A 16413-nucleotide genomic window follows, 5' to 3' on the forward strand; every position below is an offset into this window, starting at 1 on the left:
TGTGTTTAATCCAACACCAGCTCTAAGTGAGAGAGGTCACAAAGAGCAATTATCGTGTCCTGGGAGTTAAAACTACCCGATGCACTTGTTAAGCTAAATTGAATAACCACTTCAAAAATATCACAACTTTCTGAGTCTATTCAGGATTCATAGGCTGAATATAACCCTTTATGATAAGTTTCATTTATACTTATGTGTCTGTTTAAAAAAAAAAATACTACTTCATAGAAATGTACTAAAGCAGCTAATGATATGATTTAATACAGGCCTGTAACAGCACATACAGGCTTCAACTGAATTACTCACTGAGTTAATGTAGTTTCGTATTTTCAGATCAGTTTTTCTTCTATTCTGACTTTTTGTTTTGAATTCAGTTTCGGTAGTTTCCCCAAGCATGTCTGCTCACTTCAGTTTAGTTTCCATCTGTTTTCGTGTTTGCTTCAAGAGCAAGATGTAAGAGTTTCAGAACAGGTGTTACAATACAAAGACAACAATTTGTGAAGGCTGCTGGCTCACAGTCATGTAAACGTCCATAATGTCACACATGTCCATCAAAGCCTTGTTGGACAGGTTGGGTTGTCAACTGACAAACACTAAAATTAGGCATGTTCCCTCAGGTATGGAAGGCATGTTTTCTCTTAGGACACTACTTTTCTCTGACACATGGTTAATCCTGCATGTTAGCAGGTGCTCTTCTTACAGTTGTAAAGGTAAACATGACAGGTATAAACAAAAAGAAAAATGTGCATTTTTATGGATAAGCTAAACACTTATTTAGCATATATAAACACTAAATGCATCTACTTTCAACTAAATGACTCCATAAAAGCTAAACAGGGGTGCCTGACTATCAGTCCCCTAATGTACGTTTTCAGTTTTTAAAGAGGGTCGGCACTGCAGTCGTGTATACAGCTTCTCTTTACTACAGTTTATGCTTTGTACTAGTGCTTTTGTTTACTGTATATCTCATTTATTTTGGCAGCTTTTCTTAGGCTATAAATGCCGATGGGTGTGTGGCATGCTTCACGGTGCATTCTTGTGCCTTCACAAATATTTTTACAATGCTTGCAGCGGAAGTTTCAACATGCACAGAGTTGTATGTGGAATTCAGTTTTCAATTAACAATGTTTTTTTTTTTAAAAAGAAAAGAGGCAGACTCATCACTTCCTTTCCATTGTGTTCCTTTATTACCACGTTTCTGGAGATAACTTAATCAGGAAGCAAAAAATATACCAGACAATAAAGTACTAAAAATCTGAGATAGAAATAACACCCCCTCCCCCCAAAACAAGCAACCCAGCGACCCTTTGACCCTCCTCCTCCTTTTCCTGCTGCTGCCGTCCTCTGTGGGTTTATGTGGCGTATCGCTTTGTCCACTGTTTGGCTGTTCGGTCATGTTCTGCTCTGTTAGTCGTGTATTGGGTGGCGATGCTTCCCACCAGGGGATCGGCTGGGTGAACAGAAGAAACGGGAATAATCAGAATAAATTGGAATAAATTACTTTAGAAACATTTCGTCTGGAATGCATGTGCAGTACATTCAAATCTGTTCTTCCGATTTGCCATCTAAAACCTCCAAATGACAGTTTAAGTTATAAATTAACATTCCACCATGTTTGGAATTAAAATTCAGAGCTCCCGGAAGCGTCTTCATGGCAGGGTGAAAAGGTTCGATAGTCTCTTTAATACAGATTAAAAACTTCAAATAAAAAAAAGCTCGTAGGCTGGTCGGCAACAATTTAAGACTTGGAAAACATTCATTTCGACACCACTTTTTCATGATCTCTGTGCATGAATGCTACAAAAACAAAAAACTGAAGCAAATTAAAAGGTTTCAATTGTTTAAGAAGTTTTTTGTTTTTTTTAATTATTGAACATTTGGATCTGAGCAGTTTCTCAGTGACACTGACTACTGTACAGTCCTCATGCTCTTATTTTGAAAGATTAGTCATTCTCATACAACTGCAATTTACTTTTTTGGAAAAAATAAAATGATAAAACTGATGGTTTACACAAACTTGAGTCACATGTTTCCATTTTATGAAATCATGTAAATGTTTAGGTGGACCGTCAGCTGGAATTCACATCACATTTCTAAAACTGCACCTCACTTTGAACTCTGCCTTCTTTCTTAATGCTTCATGCTGCATAAAAGCTAAATTACACCCTCTCTTTTACAACACGGCTGCTGTCTTGTCTTTCAGACAGGTTCTCCTCACTGGTGAATGAATCAGAGTAAAACTTTTATGCTAGCTGCCTGCAGCAGCATGCTGAGCACATAAAATCTGACCGCGTTTACAATGTGCAGCTTTGGGGTCATGAGATCAGAGTTCACAGCTGTGGAAGGTATGTGGTAAAAATACGGGGTCATCAATTCGAATGGTTGTCAAAGCAGCGGTGCGACACGCACACCTGCAGTAAATGTGGAGCAGCAGGCTATTAAATTTGTATCAGTTTCCCACAGTGTGACAGTAACAGCGCATGTCAGTGACTGAGCAGGGTGAGGAAAAGAGGAAAACTTTGCAGCGCCTCATTTTTAGAATCCCTGACCTGAAGCAGCCAACTGGAAACAGTGCTGCTATTCACCAAAGACTCTTCAGTCTCACACTAAGTAAGATACCAATAAAACCAGTGTGACATGCATTAGAGAAGGGCCATTCATCTAATTTTTATTTTTATTTTAATCACTCCTTTGGCTTCCAATGACGATAAACTTTTTTTTTTTTTTTTACTGCCTCAGGAGACCTGCACATTGGTGACGGGACAAGTGACAGAGAGCTGACAGCGGCGATCCTGACAATGCCACGATTAACAGGCTCAATCTGAAAAACTTTCACGGCTTTTACTTCTGTCCAGTGAGTCTGCCCTTTTTGGAGGTACAAAAACCCACTGCTGTAAAGAGAAATGATGCAGTTGATTTGATGATGCACTGGAAAGAGTGCGCGTTTCACAATTGTAAACCTGTAAAAAGATCATTAACGACTTGACATCTGAGGGTCTCTCACCTCTCTGCTTTTGGCAGCAATGAGGTTTGTCACATGACGTGATGCAGGCATTGCTCAAGAGTTGTCCGCCATATTGAATGTGACAGTTGGTGGCGAATTGCCATGGTTACCTTTAGTTTTTCAAGTTTGTCTGCAAATACTTGCTAATGATTAGCCGAGTGGTGGTAAAACCTGAAGTTTTACAAACTGGAAATGGAAAAAGTTCAGCTCTCAGCCAACATGTTTTCAAAAAGGGGCAACATTTTATCTTCCCTCCTCCTGTTTGTATCGCACTTCTCATTTTCATTACAGCTCAGCGGGACAGTGTTTTGAGGACCAGTCTGTCTGTAACGCAGCTTCTTCCATTACTCTACACCAGCGGTCCCCAACCTTTTTTGTCCCATGGACCGGTTTAATGTCAGACAATATTTTCACGGACAGGCCTTTAAGGTGTCGCGGATAAATACAACAAAATAAAATGACAGGACCAAAATTACAAAAAAAAAAAAAAAAAAAAAGTATTGTGTAAATGTGTAACTTTATTAGCAGCGTCCTCCTGAATTGCACTAACCACATCGAGAGTAACATCCTCCTCTCTGCCCCTTAATGCTCTCTGGTCGCTATGGTAATGCATAATTAATTCTTTCAAAATAAGACAAACAACTACAACACAGGAAAAGACCCAGGGAAACAGAGTTAACGATAAAAACCCTGAAAATCATAAATTTCACGACCGAGCCTCAACTTTCACAGCCCGGTACCGGTCTGTGGCCCAGGGGTTGGGGACCACTGCTGTACCTTACATGAAGACGCTACATATAGGAGTTATACTTTTACATTAAATCTACACCATAAACAATGAATAAAGTTTTTCAATAAAAAACACCAGCTGGCCCAAGCCTGGATGACCCAGTTTTCCCTTCACTGCGTTTGTTTTTCATGGGCATCAGATTACATTGAAATAAATCCATGTTTCTTAATGAGTAATTGTCAGATGTTACAGCTGTTACAAAAATACATCTTTGCTTTCTGAGTACTCAAATGATGCAGCTTTCATCAGCGTGCATGTCTTACCTGGGTTACAGTCAGTGAGCAGGGAGCAGATGGACAGCAGCACCTTGGAGATGGTGAGCGCGGGGCTCCAGTTGTCCTTCAGGATGTCCAGACAGATCACCCCCTGACTGTTGATGTTGCAGTGATAGATCCTGGTACGGAAAGTTACCTGCAGACACAAAGATCCTGCATGAAAAACACTTAAAAAAAAAAAAAGTCTGTACTGTGTTCTGCATTTCTCTTCAAACACTCCTGTATTGATCACTTTCACATGTGTTATTAAAAACAAAATTAAGCACTCACACAGCTCAAAATATGACAAAATATTTGTTCTGTGTAGAGAATTTCAGTCAGTGTTGGACTGCAATGAAACCTCTTCAGTAGACAAAAGCCCCCTAGTGGCTGAAAAGAAGTACGTCATCTTAACTGTCTTGGAAGGAAACCTCACTTTTCCTTATCAGTACAACAATCAGCCATAAACAGTGAGTCATTTACAGTAAATGTTCCGTGTCAAAACTGAATGCAAAATTATTGTGGAACAAGTGAAGTGTGGAAAACATTTGGAGGAAATTTGAGTCCTTTTCATCTCAGCGTACAATGTCTAATACTCATTTCCCCCCCCCCAAAGAGACGAAAACACTCAGTTTATGCGCTACTGTAGCGTGACTCAAGATTTCCAAGAATGATAATCGGTTTTTGTCTCAGTTGGTCATCTCTGGTATTTATCATGCTGTATCACTTCTCACAGACATTAAATATAATCTAAGACTAAAAAATAAATTACAGGAAACACACAGAGAACCCCACCAGGGTGATGGTGGGGTTCCCCCAAATAAATTTTACACCCACCTGAAGTGCCACAATCTAAACCCTTAATGTTGCTTTTTTTCATGATTACCTTTGTTCAGTAGCAAAACTGCAATAACTCAATGTGTGTAGCGTGGAGGAGTAGAAACCAGCACTTCTTTTCTATTATAATTCACTGGAAAGCTTTCACAGGTCATGTCACCACGATGAACAGGTGACTGCTCAGAACAGAACTTCTGAGATGTCTCATTTTGATCTACATTTGACACCAGGCTCATCATCTAACCATAAAGAAAGTAATTATTTGTGTACTTTGAGGGCCTGTAACTTCAGTTTTTTCATAGTATGAAAATAAAATATTGCATGATTTTGAAATTGTTATTTAAAAAAAATAAATAAATAAATAAAATCTGGGAGTCTGAGGGTTCAGATAAAAGACGATGACCAATTTTTACTGAATGACTCGCATGGTCATAAAATTTTCTCCTCAAATAACTTACTTATGAAAACAGCCAGTATATGTGTTTTCTTTTTACATGAATTTATATTTCCATCATGAACTGAAGCAGCAAAAGCACGAAATTAAAATCTGATTGCGTCAAGTGTCCCTAACCACAAACCCCAAACAAAAACCACCTACACAGACATGAATAGTAAAACACTGTGATTATCAGAAATGTGCTTACATTTAATCTTCAGTTTTGCTTTTGTTTAACAGAGCAGATTTCCTGTTGATATTTACATAACAAAATAAATTTTACTCAAACATAGAGACCAGATGTTTATTTTATTAAAACTAAATGTAATGAATGGGCCAATTAAGTATAAAGGGCTATGCTTTGGGTTTAAATTAGTCCATTTTTAGCATCATTTAATATTTTGTGGTGGTTTATTACTTAATTTGTAATCCCATCAGAACAGGTTGTTTCCCACTGCTGTTTGGGCTTTTTACCATGTATTTGTTTTGTTTCATTCCACTGGGAAACGGACTTGATGAAACTATACACATCCACTGGGATGAGAGTTTTCACTGTCACCGCTGTGACTCTGTATGTTTAAAAAAAATGCTGCTTAAATCATTCAAATAATCCTCTGGGGAAAAACAAATGAAACACTCGTCCAGTCATTTGTAAACTCTGTAAATGTGTGATGCTGATCCAGAGTAAGCAGCTGAAGCAGTTATATGATGGAAAAAGAAAACGCTTCCATTTAGGAAACAAAAGGGGCGACCATGGCTCAGGGGGTTGGGAAGCGTAACCGGAAGGTCGCCGGTTCGATCCCCGGGCTCTCTGTCCTGGTCGTTGTGTCCTTGGGCAAGACACTTTACCCTACCGCCTACTGGTGTTGGCCAGAGGGGCCGATGGCGCGATATGGCAGCCTCGCTTCTGTCAGTCTGCCCCAGGGCAGCTGTGGCTACAACCGTAGCTGCCTCCACCAGTGTGTGAATGTGAGAGTGAATGAATAGTGGCATTGTAAAGCGCTTTGGGTGCCTTGAAAAGCGCTATATAAATCCAATTCATTATTATTAACATGAAATTGCAAACATTAGCATTAGCACAAAATAAAAAGAATAATGCATAAATGCTTGAATTGGAAAGTAGAAGCACCGATTTCCCAGAAATCTGGACTGAATCCACTTTTTTTTTTTTTTTAAACTGTGTTTGGGATAATTAGGCTGTAATTTTAGAGGTTAAATGTGACCATCATGAGCTGCTGTGTTGTTACAAAAGCAAGAGGAGCAGGGTCTCAGTAAAAGCAATCTGGCAAACAAAAGGTTGTACAATGTGTTTGTGTTGTGTGTGGGAGTGGAGCTGGAGGCTTTTTTGTGCTATTTGAACATGTATTCTATAGCATATTTAATACAGTGTGCCTAGAGAGGGCGTGTTTTCTCTTAAGAGATCCATGTTTATAGTCACCGTCGCTAATAAAGAATAAAGCTAAGTTTTACTGAAGCTTGGAGCATCATTTTGTTTTAAAAATAAAATGATCTGGTGATTTTCACATTCACAGGACTGGTTGTCAGAAAATCGTGTGTACTACAGAGCTTCACAATGTTAAAACCTCTCAGCAACATGCAATGAAGCACAAAATCTACAGCTTAAAAAAAACAGACCAACAGATGATTAATACGGTACTCTTGTTTGAGTAATGACTGAAAACCACAGTGCTTATCTGTGTCAAGATTTTTTTTTTTTAAATGAGACAACATATTTTGTGTAAAGTCCTGTATCCTGGTATTATGAAACTGTACAGTGTCTCAGTGAGAGGTTAGCAAAGGTAACTAAAACTCGATGTGAAAAACATTTTAATTAGACAAAATAAAAATTTAAATTATACTATGTCCAATATATTTCTGAACATGCTCAGTTTTGCCTTGTAAAAACTAAAAACTAAAGTAAAACCACAGGAAAAAATAAAGTGAAAGAACCAAGCCCACACTGGAAGCAATCTGAAACTGAACTGAAAACATAAATAAACACCAACGTGTTTTTGGAACAGTGTGGGGATGGAGATTTAACTGGAAGTCAGTGTGAACAGTTTTTTCTTAATTGTTTGTTTCCCATTTTTCTGGAAATTATTTATGACAAAAAATCCCTTTGGGATATGTGTGTTTATTAAAAGGAGCACACTGTATATTTCTACTTTTCCTGCTGTTTGAAATAAAAATATTCTTGATAAGAAGCGAGCAAATGTGTAGCTAATAAAGCTCCATCTTGGTATCTTATAAAACTGATTCTTCATAAAGTAACACATCTGTTTTCTCAAGTTAACAGATGTACTGACTTGAGAAAACAGATGGGGGTTTTTTTTTTTTTTCCCCCAACCCTGCACTGTCAAACTTTACACCGTTATGCAGAGCTACTTTTATATCAGGTGACATCTGTTTGTTTTGCTTCATTTAATAACCCAACCTTCCAACTTTTGGGTTAAACATAGTACACCTTGTCTTTTAAATCAAATATAGTCCTTGAACTCGATTTGATGTTGTTATCTAAAACCCTGCAGCTGAAACAGTTTCAGCACCTGCTGCCTGCTTCTGAGGTACAGTTAACAGACATGAGGTTCTAGTATTGTGTATCAGTACCTTGGGGGGTTTAAAGGGGTAGTCGGGTGTGAAGGCGATATCTAGGAAGAAGACGCCTCCCTCGTACACAGAGCCCGGCGGTCCCAGGATGGTCGACCTCCACTCATAGATATTGTCTCCTTTTGGACCAGCACTGCAATCAGAAGGATTAAATTCATTTAAACTGGATTTATGTTCTGGTGAAGCCACAAAAATATTCTGAAAACATCAAGGTACACTTAGTTTATTGCACCACCCACATAAGCCTAAAATACAATATTTATTTGCTGCTGTGCCATGAGTCACATTTTAAAGAATGAAAGTTCTAATCTTTGTCGGTCATCTCTGGTGTTTATCATACTACATCAATAATAACGAAGGAGGGGGAAAAAGCTTTGCCGATACAAATCTCATCTGCAAACAGACAACATCCACAGAGCAGACACACCGACGCAAATGAAGTCAGAAAGGGAGGAAAGAAACAAAGAAGAAAAAAAAAAAAAGACACCCACACACAGACTGTAGATTACAAGCTGCACAGTGGATGTGCATCAGCGGCAGTGATCAAAGCAGTGTGTACTACAGTATGAAAGTCACATTCATTCACATACTGTGTGTATAAAACACAATGAATCACAATAAAATTCACGTTTACTGGCAGCACGCCGAAGAAGGCGTCAAAAAGGAGCTAAAGCTGATGATAAATGCCGCGTTTGTAATTCGACAGATGAATTCAGTGGGCTGTTAAAGGGAAATCCCACCCAAAGTAACGCCCCCCCCGTAAAAACGACATTTGACAACACCTCCTGTAACCTTAGCGATTAGTTCTAACATCTCAGTAAAGATCTGGTTTTAATAGCCATTAGAATAGTATCCGGATTTTTCTAAAGGTTGCTGCACAGGCAGCGACCTCCCTCGCTAATGTCTGATGCACAGCCAATCATTCTGTTCTATAAGCAGACCTGAAATATGACAGAAACCTCTCAGTTCAGAAAAGAGCTTCAAGAGTCACTCCTAACCATTTTAAAAGCAAATTTTTTGTCTTACTAATGGTCATCTTACTTACAACTTTCCATCTGCTGCCCAGACAGAAGGAGAGAAAAAAAAAAAACTACATGCACATGAACCTGGAAAATAAATATTTAATTCGTCATTGTTGACGCTAATTTACATTGTCCAATTTGAAAAATGTGTAGCTGAAACACTCTGTTACAGAGAAGGAGAAAATGGGAAAGAGGAAAACAAAACTTTTTGTATTTTGGGGTGCAACGATACTCGTATCGATATTGAACCATTTGATACAGTGCTTTTGGTTTGGTACGCATATGTATCGAACAATACAAAATTTTTTATTTATTTTATCAACTTTTCTTCTGACGATGCTGTCTGTGTTGAGAGCTCAGTGGATCTGCGTTCGACTTATCTGCCTAGGCTGCACTGTCGAGCGCAGATCCACTGAGCGCAGCGCAAGCTAGCGAGACAGAAGCTAAGCTCGTTGCAACATGGCAAATTGAACCTCCCCCACCCTCATTCAGGCGTTTGGAACTATTTTGGTTTTCATGTGAAGTATGACCCTGAAGGTAAGCGCGTCATGGACAAATGTAAAACACTATGTCGGATGTGCCACGCAATGCTCAATTACATTGGTGGGAACTAGTGCGTTAGCGCAGTTAGCTTGTTAACGTGTTGACGCCGTCCAGCCGCACGCACGGGGCGATCCGCGGTAGCTCGTTAACGGAGATTTGCCGTGTTGTGGCGTTAACGTAATTTCAACGAGATTAACGCTGACAGCACTAGTGGGAAGACAACGAATATGACTGCACATTTACTCCGACATCATCCTAGTGCAAAGACAAGTGGAAGCAGACAAAAACAACAAGCACACATGCTACAAACTTTACCCGAGTCATTTAGACAGCCGTTAGCACATGATTCTCATTATGGGGACCTGATATGTTTAATATGCTGCTGAGAATATAGCCCAGAAGAAGCGTATAGTATAGCTTTTATTTTGGAAAGAGCCATTTCTCTGTAATAAACTCTCTTTTCCAAAGATGAGTGATTTCTCGATCAGATAGTTTTTTATTACTTTGTTGTTTCAGCAACATTAAATTTAAAAACTGTACTTTTGAGTTCAAATATATATTTATAATTTTAATAAATGACAAATTAAAAAGGCATGAACATTTTTTTGTATCGAAAAAATATCGAACCGTGACACCAAAGTATCGAACACACATTCAGCAAATGTATCCGTTTGGCTGTTCTGTCTTGAAAACTGCAACTTCACGACTTCCCTACATGTGACACGTGTGGGAAACATCTGTAAATTCCATTAACAAACACTGGACAAAAAAAAGAGAAGCACTGTACTTGTAGCATATTTTCCTTCAAACATAGAGAGTCGAAGCTTTTTCCCTTGAGCATCATTCAGAAGATGCCAGAGTTGAAAGCAAATCCCCAGTGATGCATCTATGCCTCATGATCTGTAATCTGTATTGATTTTTCCTCAAAGCAGCCCAGCCTTTATCCCTCTGACATGTAGAACATGCGGCTGTGAACCCCTCAGGGTTCATTGCTATGAGCCATAATATCAGTATTGATTGAAAGCTCCTGTGGTGCAGCAGGGACGCTGGGTAGGGTTAGATATTGCGCTCTTCTGTTCGCTTTTAATCAAGGTTAGCACAGAGCTTCACTGCCAACGACAACATGGAATATCGATCCAGGGAGAACCATCTGGACTAATTATCTGGATGTTAAAAGATATAGCAGCAAATGTGATAGATGAAAGGCTCTGACTTTCAAGTGGATGAATTCTAATTATAAGACTCTTTCCACACTGCTAATCAGCTTAAAGTAGCACCCTTATGAGACATTAATGTTGCCGTCATATAGGATATGACTTACTTGAGCTATATTGGTCTAAGATAACTGGACTCCACCTACCTCTTTTATGGGTTAAAACAAGGTGGTGCATAGTTTGAAAACAGCAGGATGGCTATCATGTTTGCACTATAAAGTGTCTTCAAAAAGGACCTTTGAAACAGTCGCAGTACTGTTTAAACTAGAATGACCTTATAGGACAGGAAGTGACAGGGCCAGCTACTCTATCATGAGCTCTAAACTACATTAACCTTTTAAATGATTTTAAATATTCTGATTTTTTTAATGAGGTGGATTTGGCCTGAAAACATGATTTGTAGAATAAGATGTAAACCTGTCACCTGTAGCAGGCAGATAATACTGAATTATTGTTATTGACTCAGATTGTACAGGCCAAAAATCAATCAACCAACAATTCAGCAGGCTGCACCTTGCCTTAAGTCACCTGTTTCAAAAAAAAAAAAAAGAAAAAAAAAAAAAAGACTTTTCTTCACTATGTAAAAGTCACGAGTTAAGACAACAGCTAGATTATCTTCATTTGATGATTCTGTGCCAGGATTGAAACAAACATACAGCTCTTATAATGCTTCCTGCCTTCACAACATAGACAACATCTGCAGTGGCTTCTAAACTTGTTAAACTACTGAACAACAATTAAAAGAGAAAACAAAAAACAAAAACAACACACCGTAGGGTGACTATTAGATAAACGTTGTGCTGTGTGCATCCCTGTAGCCAACAGTCTGATTTAGTAAACAGGCTGAAACTTTTCTAAACACATGGCACGTCAAGTAATGTGAACATGCCTGAAGGGGGCCATTTTCGGCTGTTTGCCACATGTGAGAAAGGAGCATCTGTGGGAAATATCCTGACCTCATTCTCCTGTCTATAAAATGTCTGAAAACAGCTGGACATCTACAAAAGCGAGAATCAGGTAGAGGCAACAACATGAAAGTGGCCAGTTTCTGTCTGATGCCTGAAGGAGCCCGAGAAGCTGCTGTTTTCTGAAAAGTGGCAGCAGTAACAACTGAAGTCAAAGCAGAAACCGCCGTTTCTTTTAGGACTGTGGCTGTGAACTGACACCAATTCCTGTTTCTTTCATTTATCTGCAAACATCCAGACAGTGTTCATTTGTGTGATGGTCTGTAGCCTGAGGTTGTTTGTCTGATCTGCTGAGCCACAGTGGGACAGATTCCTCTCCCTCTCTCCCTCCTTTCAGAGAGAGGTCAAAGGTCAGACGCAGCTGCCGAACAGCCACCTGGAGTGTGGCGGGGCTCAGTGATTTGCCTGAGGACACTGCAGGCAAAGGCTAAACTCAAACATGTCAGTTTTAAGCACAGTCTTTCCGATCACAGTGGTGCATTGCTACTTTTAACATTTAAGGACAATTAAATAATTAAAATAATTATTAAATAATCACTACTTTTCCCCGAGAATCTGAAGTGGTATATTTAGTATACTGACTGTTAATGTAAAATACCGCAGAATAAAAAGATTAAAATTGGATTTGTGTGTGTGCAGTTTGTAAAGTGTCTAAAGTGAAGATTTCTAGTTAAAAGTATAAGAAAAAGAAAAAAAAAAAAAAAGAGTCCTTATGTATCGTATATGTTTAGAAGTTTTTAGTTAGAAACTAGTATTTAGTAATTACAAACATTTGACATAATTACACTAATCATTACAAGCTCTCTGAAATGTTTGTGTTTAAATATGCAAATACGGAAATGCATGCAAGTATGCATTAAATAGAGATGTGTGAACACTGGGTAATGTTCAGATATCGCATCGTAAAGTGTTTAAAAAAATAAAAATAAATAAAAATAACTCTGGATATCCCATCTCTGCATAAATCTGACGTCGGTCATCAGTCAGAAAAAAACCATTTCACTTTTTTCAGGAATAAAATGCTCAATAAATCAAGTTGAAGGTGTTAAAAGAACACGCTTTTCAGCCAAAGCTCTGAGTGTATAGGCAGGAATACTACTGCTAAGCCTGGTGGACCTAAGAGCTGCTGAATAGAAGATTTCAGGATCAGAGCATGAGACAATTTGTGAAAACAGCCTTAAAATGTGCACATGATGGAATTCATTTTAACTGGACACTAGTATTCACTGCTTAAAAAAGTAATAAATATCAAACTTCACCAGTTGATTACTTACATAAAGACTTTTTTGCATTAGAGGCCCTAGTTCATTAAATATGCACTAATTTGTCTAACTTTGCATTTCCCCTATTGGTGCTCTAAGTCGGTGAATAAATACGTTTGGTTATGGAGACATACATGACATGCAGCAAAAACCCACATATCTACATTTCATAATATTCTAAGTAAATGATGAAAATGATGTTTCCCAACTAGCCCCAGCATCTTGACCTGACCTTACAAGCTGAGCTCTAAATAAACTCAGTGCAGCAACTTTGTGAATTCTGGAGAAATAACCCTGCAATGCTTTCTAAGAATGTACACAGGTGTTAAATATAAGGAATATCTTGGAAACAGCAGCCAATTATTAGTTTTAGATTAAAAAAAACAAACATATTTTATCTCCACAGCGGACAAATTCTGAAAAAATGTTAACCATTGTAATTATGATCTGGATTTGACCACAGTATTGCTCTGTATTGTATATTACAGCGGCTGGTATCTGAGGAAAAATACAGTGATGGGTTTTATTACCAGTGCAGCTAGGTAGATAATTGACATGTGGTACAGAGTGAAACCCACCTGCAGTTTGGTGGAGGGTCCAGTGTAATGTCAGCCAGCTCTTTTTGAATCCTGCACATCAAAGAAATAGTCAGTTACAGTAATAATTACTCCAGAAATCACAGAATTTACGACTCAGACCCTCTTATTTAAATGTGAAATTTACATATTCACTTAGGGATTAATTAATGTAATTTCTGCTACAATTCCTTGTGTAAAAGAACAAGTGTTGGTGAAAGTGAGACTGAAAGTGCAAATATATAGATATAGACAGACACACAGAGACAGACACACACACACACACACACGCACGCACGCACGCACACACACACACACAGAAGAGAAAAGGGAAGTGCTAAAAGACAATCTTGTGGTGTGCTGAAACACATGTCTCTAATGGACTTCTTCTTATAAATTATGTTAAAATTTACCCCTAAAAATAAACCCACAGAATTTTTGTTAACACAGAAACCCCCCAACAATCAAATTCTTGAGATTAAAGAGAATTACGGGGATGTCCTTGAGATACTTCTGATTTATGGTTTAGGTTTTTTACCGTTTAGCGCTGGTGGAAAGCAGCTTGGAGTTCTTGCTCATGCTGGCTTTGCTCTCCCGTTTCTTCTTGCAGAAAGTGTCCTTCTGTCTGGTCTGGCTGGAGGAAGGCGGCGATGACGAAGAGCTGGTGCTGGCACGGGAGTCTTCATCCGACATACCGGTTTGGTTTGGAGAAGAGCCGGAACCTAAAAGGTGGAAAGCCAAAAAGATTCAGAGTCATTTCTAAATGGGGCTTTTGTTAATTTGACCTCCAAGCAGCCATTTAATAAGCCACTTCCATGTTGTGAATGTTTAGAAGCACAGCGGAGGGTTGAGGAAGAAAAATAGAGCTTTAAACCACCTTCATTTGCAGCTGAAGGTTTTTTATGTGAATGTATGGCAGACTTAACAAGAACTGGCTGAATTCTCCAAATACTGAAGCAGAGGAGACGCCAGAACATCCTTTATGAAAGAAAGAAGCTCATAACCAAGTCTGAACCGAGACTATACATAAAAGTATTACTAGTTCTGGTAAATAGACTGGTTCTTATAGAGCACTTTTCTACTCTACTGAAGCATTCAAAGCACTTTATACAACATGCCTCGTTCACCTATTCACACCAGCACTTTTTTCTATGCTTAAGTGCTTTCTATCTAACAGAATGTGAACTTGTGTTAATATCTTCTGACCTCTTCTACCCCCTGAGCTACAGCCTCCAACATTTTCTGTTTGAGCTTTTCTTCAACCTCAAAATGATCCAAAGCATATTTGATGTTTGATATTGTACCACAAAATCTCATTGCAGTCCAAAGAATTTGTTCATATTTAATTGACCAATACAACTTATAGAAAATAAAATTAGAAAAAAAGATCACCTAGATGGTGATAAAATATATATGTGTTTTATTTACTGAAGTATAAAAGTGTCTTAAACAGGGGTTTCCTGGCATTTTTTAAAGTCTGTTTCAATATACTCAAACTTAAAATTGTTTTTTAAATGATCAGAATTAACAGAGTCACCGAGCTCTGTCAAGCAAGTTAACGCAGACCCTTTGTCTTTATAAAGGTCAGAGTTGTCCTGGATCACTGATGGGAATTGGTTTCACTTCAGGGGCTATTTATGCATTTTAAAGTCCATCTCCTGGACATTGCAGTTTCGCCACAGAAGGTCGACTTCAGCAACATCCCGGGGGGGGGGGGGGGGGTAGGAAAGGTGATCAGCAAAACGAGGTGAAAGTGTTTATTTAACAGCAGCCCCGTGGAGTTTTTTTCACCAAATCCGAAGCGAAAACGAACCGTTCAGCTCCAGCTGCCCTCAGAGGGCGTAATTAAGCTGGTCTTCCGCCTCTGATCGACGGTGGCCTCAGAAGAGCACCAGCTGATCGGTTTTCGAGACGCGGCGATGCGAACGTTTCGCTGCGGCTGAAATCTTTCGATTTAAGCGAACTCGATTTCGCGAAAACGTCGCTTCGACTCGATTAACTGGATGCAGTTGAAGTAATTTAGGTTACATAATAAGTCAACAAAGACAACACGTAAATGTGAGCAATATTTAGCGACTGTCTGTTCAGGTTGTGGGGGTACGCGTGTGGGAGAGGAGGTAGCGCAAACAAAGCCGTTCGCGAATGCTGATTTAACGTTAGCGTCACGGAAAACGTTAGCTAACGTTAGCAGACGAACAAGCTAGCTAGCTAGCGCTATGTACACTAAAACGAATAATTTCACAGCCAAGAAGCTCAGTGTGCCTGACGAGGGGTCAATGCTAAAAAATTCAGATGATTTTAAGTTTATCCCTGTGGTGACACCCTCCTCCAAAGCTAATGCTACCGGCTAACGCCCCCCTTGTCCCCTCAGATCTCCCCACTCTTACCCCAACTTCAACTAGCAAAGACTCTGGCCTTCTGCAGTAATATATATTTAAATGTCGGGTTGTGTAGCACCACACATGGTTGCATCGTATTCTCGTATATCAAACTTGTCGTATGAAGGGTGTCAGTTTGAGAGTGAAACATTAAACGCGTTAGGTACTAGCCGGGAGCAACAGCTGCGCTCCAGCACATAGTCGGAGCCCGTTTTCCGTGCGACTAAGTGATAACCGCGACCTTCTCGTTCGTGTGCTCCTCTCTTTTTAAACCATCGACTTCGACTGAAAAAACACACGCAGAGACGCAGACAGTTCACATGAGTCTGATAAATAAATGCCATTAAGCCATTTTTTATTCGCTAATAAAACTTACCCACTCTATTGTGTCTGGACCTCCGCCACAGTAGAGGCTAGCTGGCTGGTGCTTGTCGCCCTCTGCGGAACGGAAGTAGCCTACCGCGGCTGCAGTGGGCTGAACTGCACCGGTCGTACTCTGGAAACAGTACAGGCCTGCAGCGAGTGC

General features: G+C 39.3%; 1 protein-coding gene across 2 annotated transcripts; it reads right to left on the reverse strand.

Annotated features, from left to right (window-relative positions):
* Window positions 1–1150: 1150 nt before the first annotated feature.
* On the reverse strand, window positions 1151–16409 carry LOC308406322 (ubiquitin-conjugating enzyme E2 E1). Of its 2 annotated transcripts, none has more exons than XM_080897263.1 (6): window positions 16268–16376; window positions 14048–14231; window positions 13513–13563; window positions 7929–8061; window positions 4058–4205; window positions 1151–1450 (listed from the first exon to the last, which is right to left on the reverse strand). In XM_080897263.1, exons 2-6 carry the CDS (start codon window positions 14200–14202, stop codon window positions 1353–1355), a joined length of 585 nt encoding a protein of 194 aa, XP_080753389.1. In that variant the 5' UTR covers window positions 14203–14231; window positions 16268–16376; the 3' UTR covers window positions 1151–1352. The 2 variants fall into 2 exon arrangements, with proteins under 2 accessions (XP_080753389.1, XP_080753388.1); XM_080897262.1 differs by having other exon boundaries at window positions 1152–1450; window positions 16264–16409.
* Window positions 16410–16413: the final 4 nt, after the last annotated feature.

Source organism: Rhamphochromis sp. 'chilingali' (assembly GCF_963969265.1).
Source record: "Rhamphochromis sp. 'chilingali' genome assembly, chromosome: 11".
In the NCBI taxonomy this organism is placed as follows: Eukaryota; Metazoa; Chordata; class Actinopteri; order Cichliformes; family Cichlidae; genus Rhamphochromis; species Rhamphochromis sp. 'chilingali'.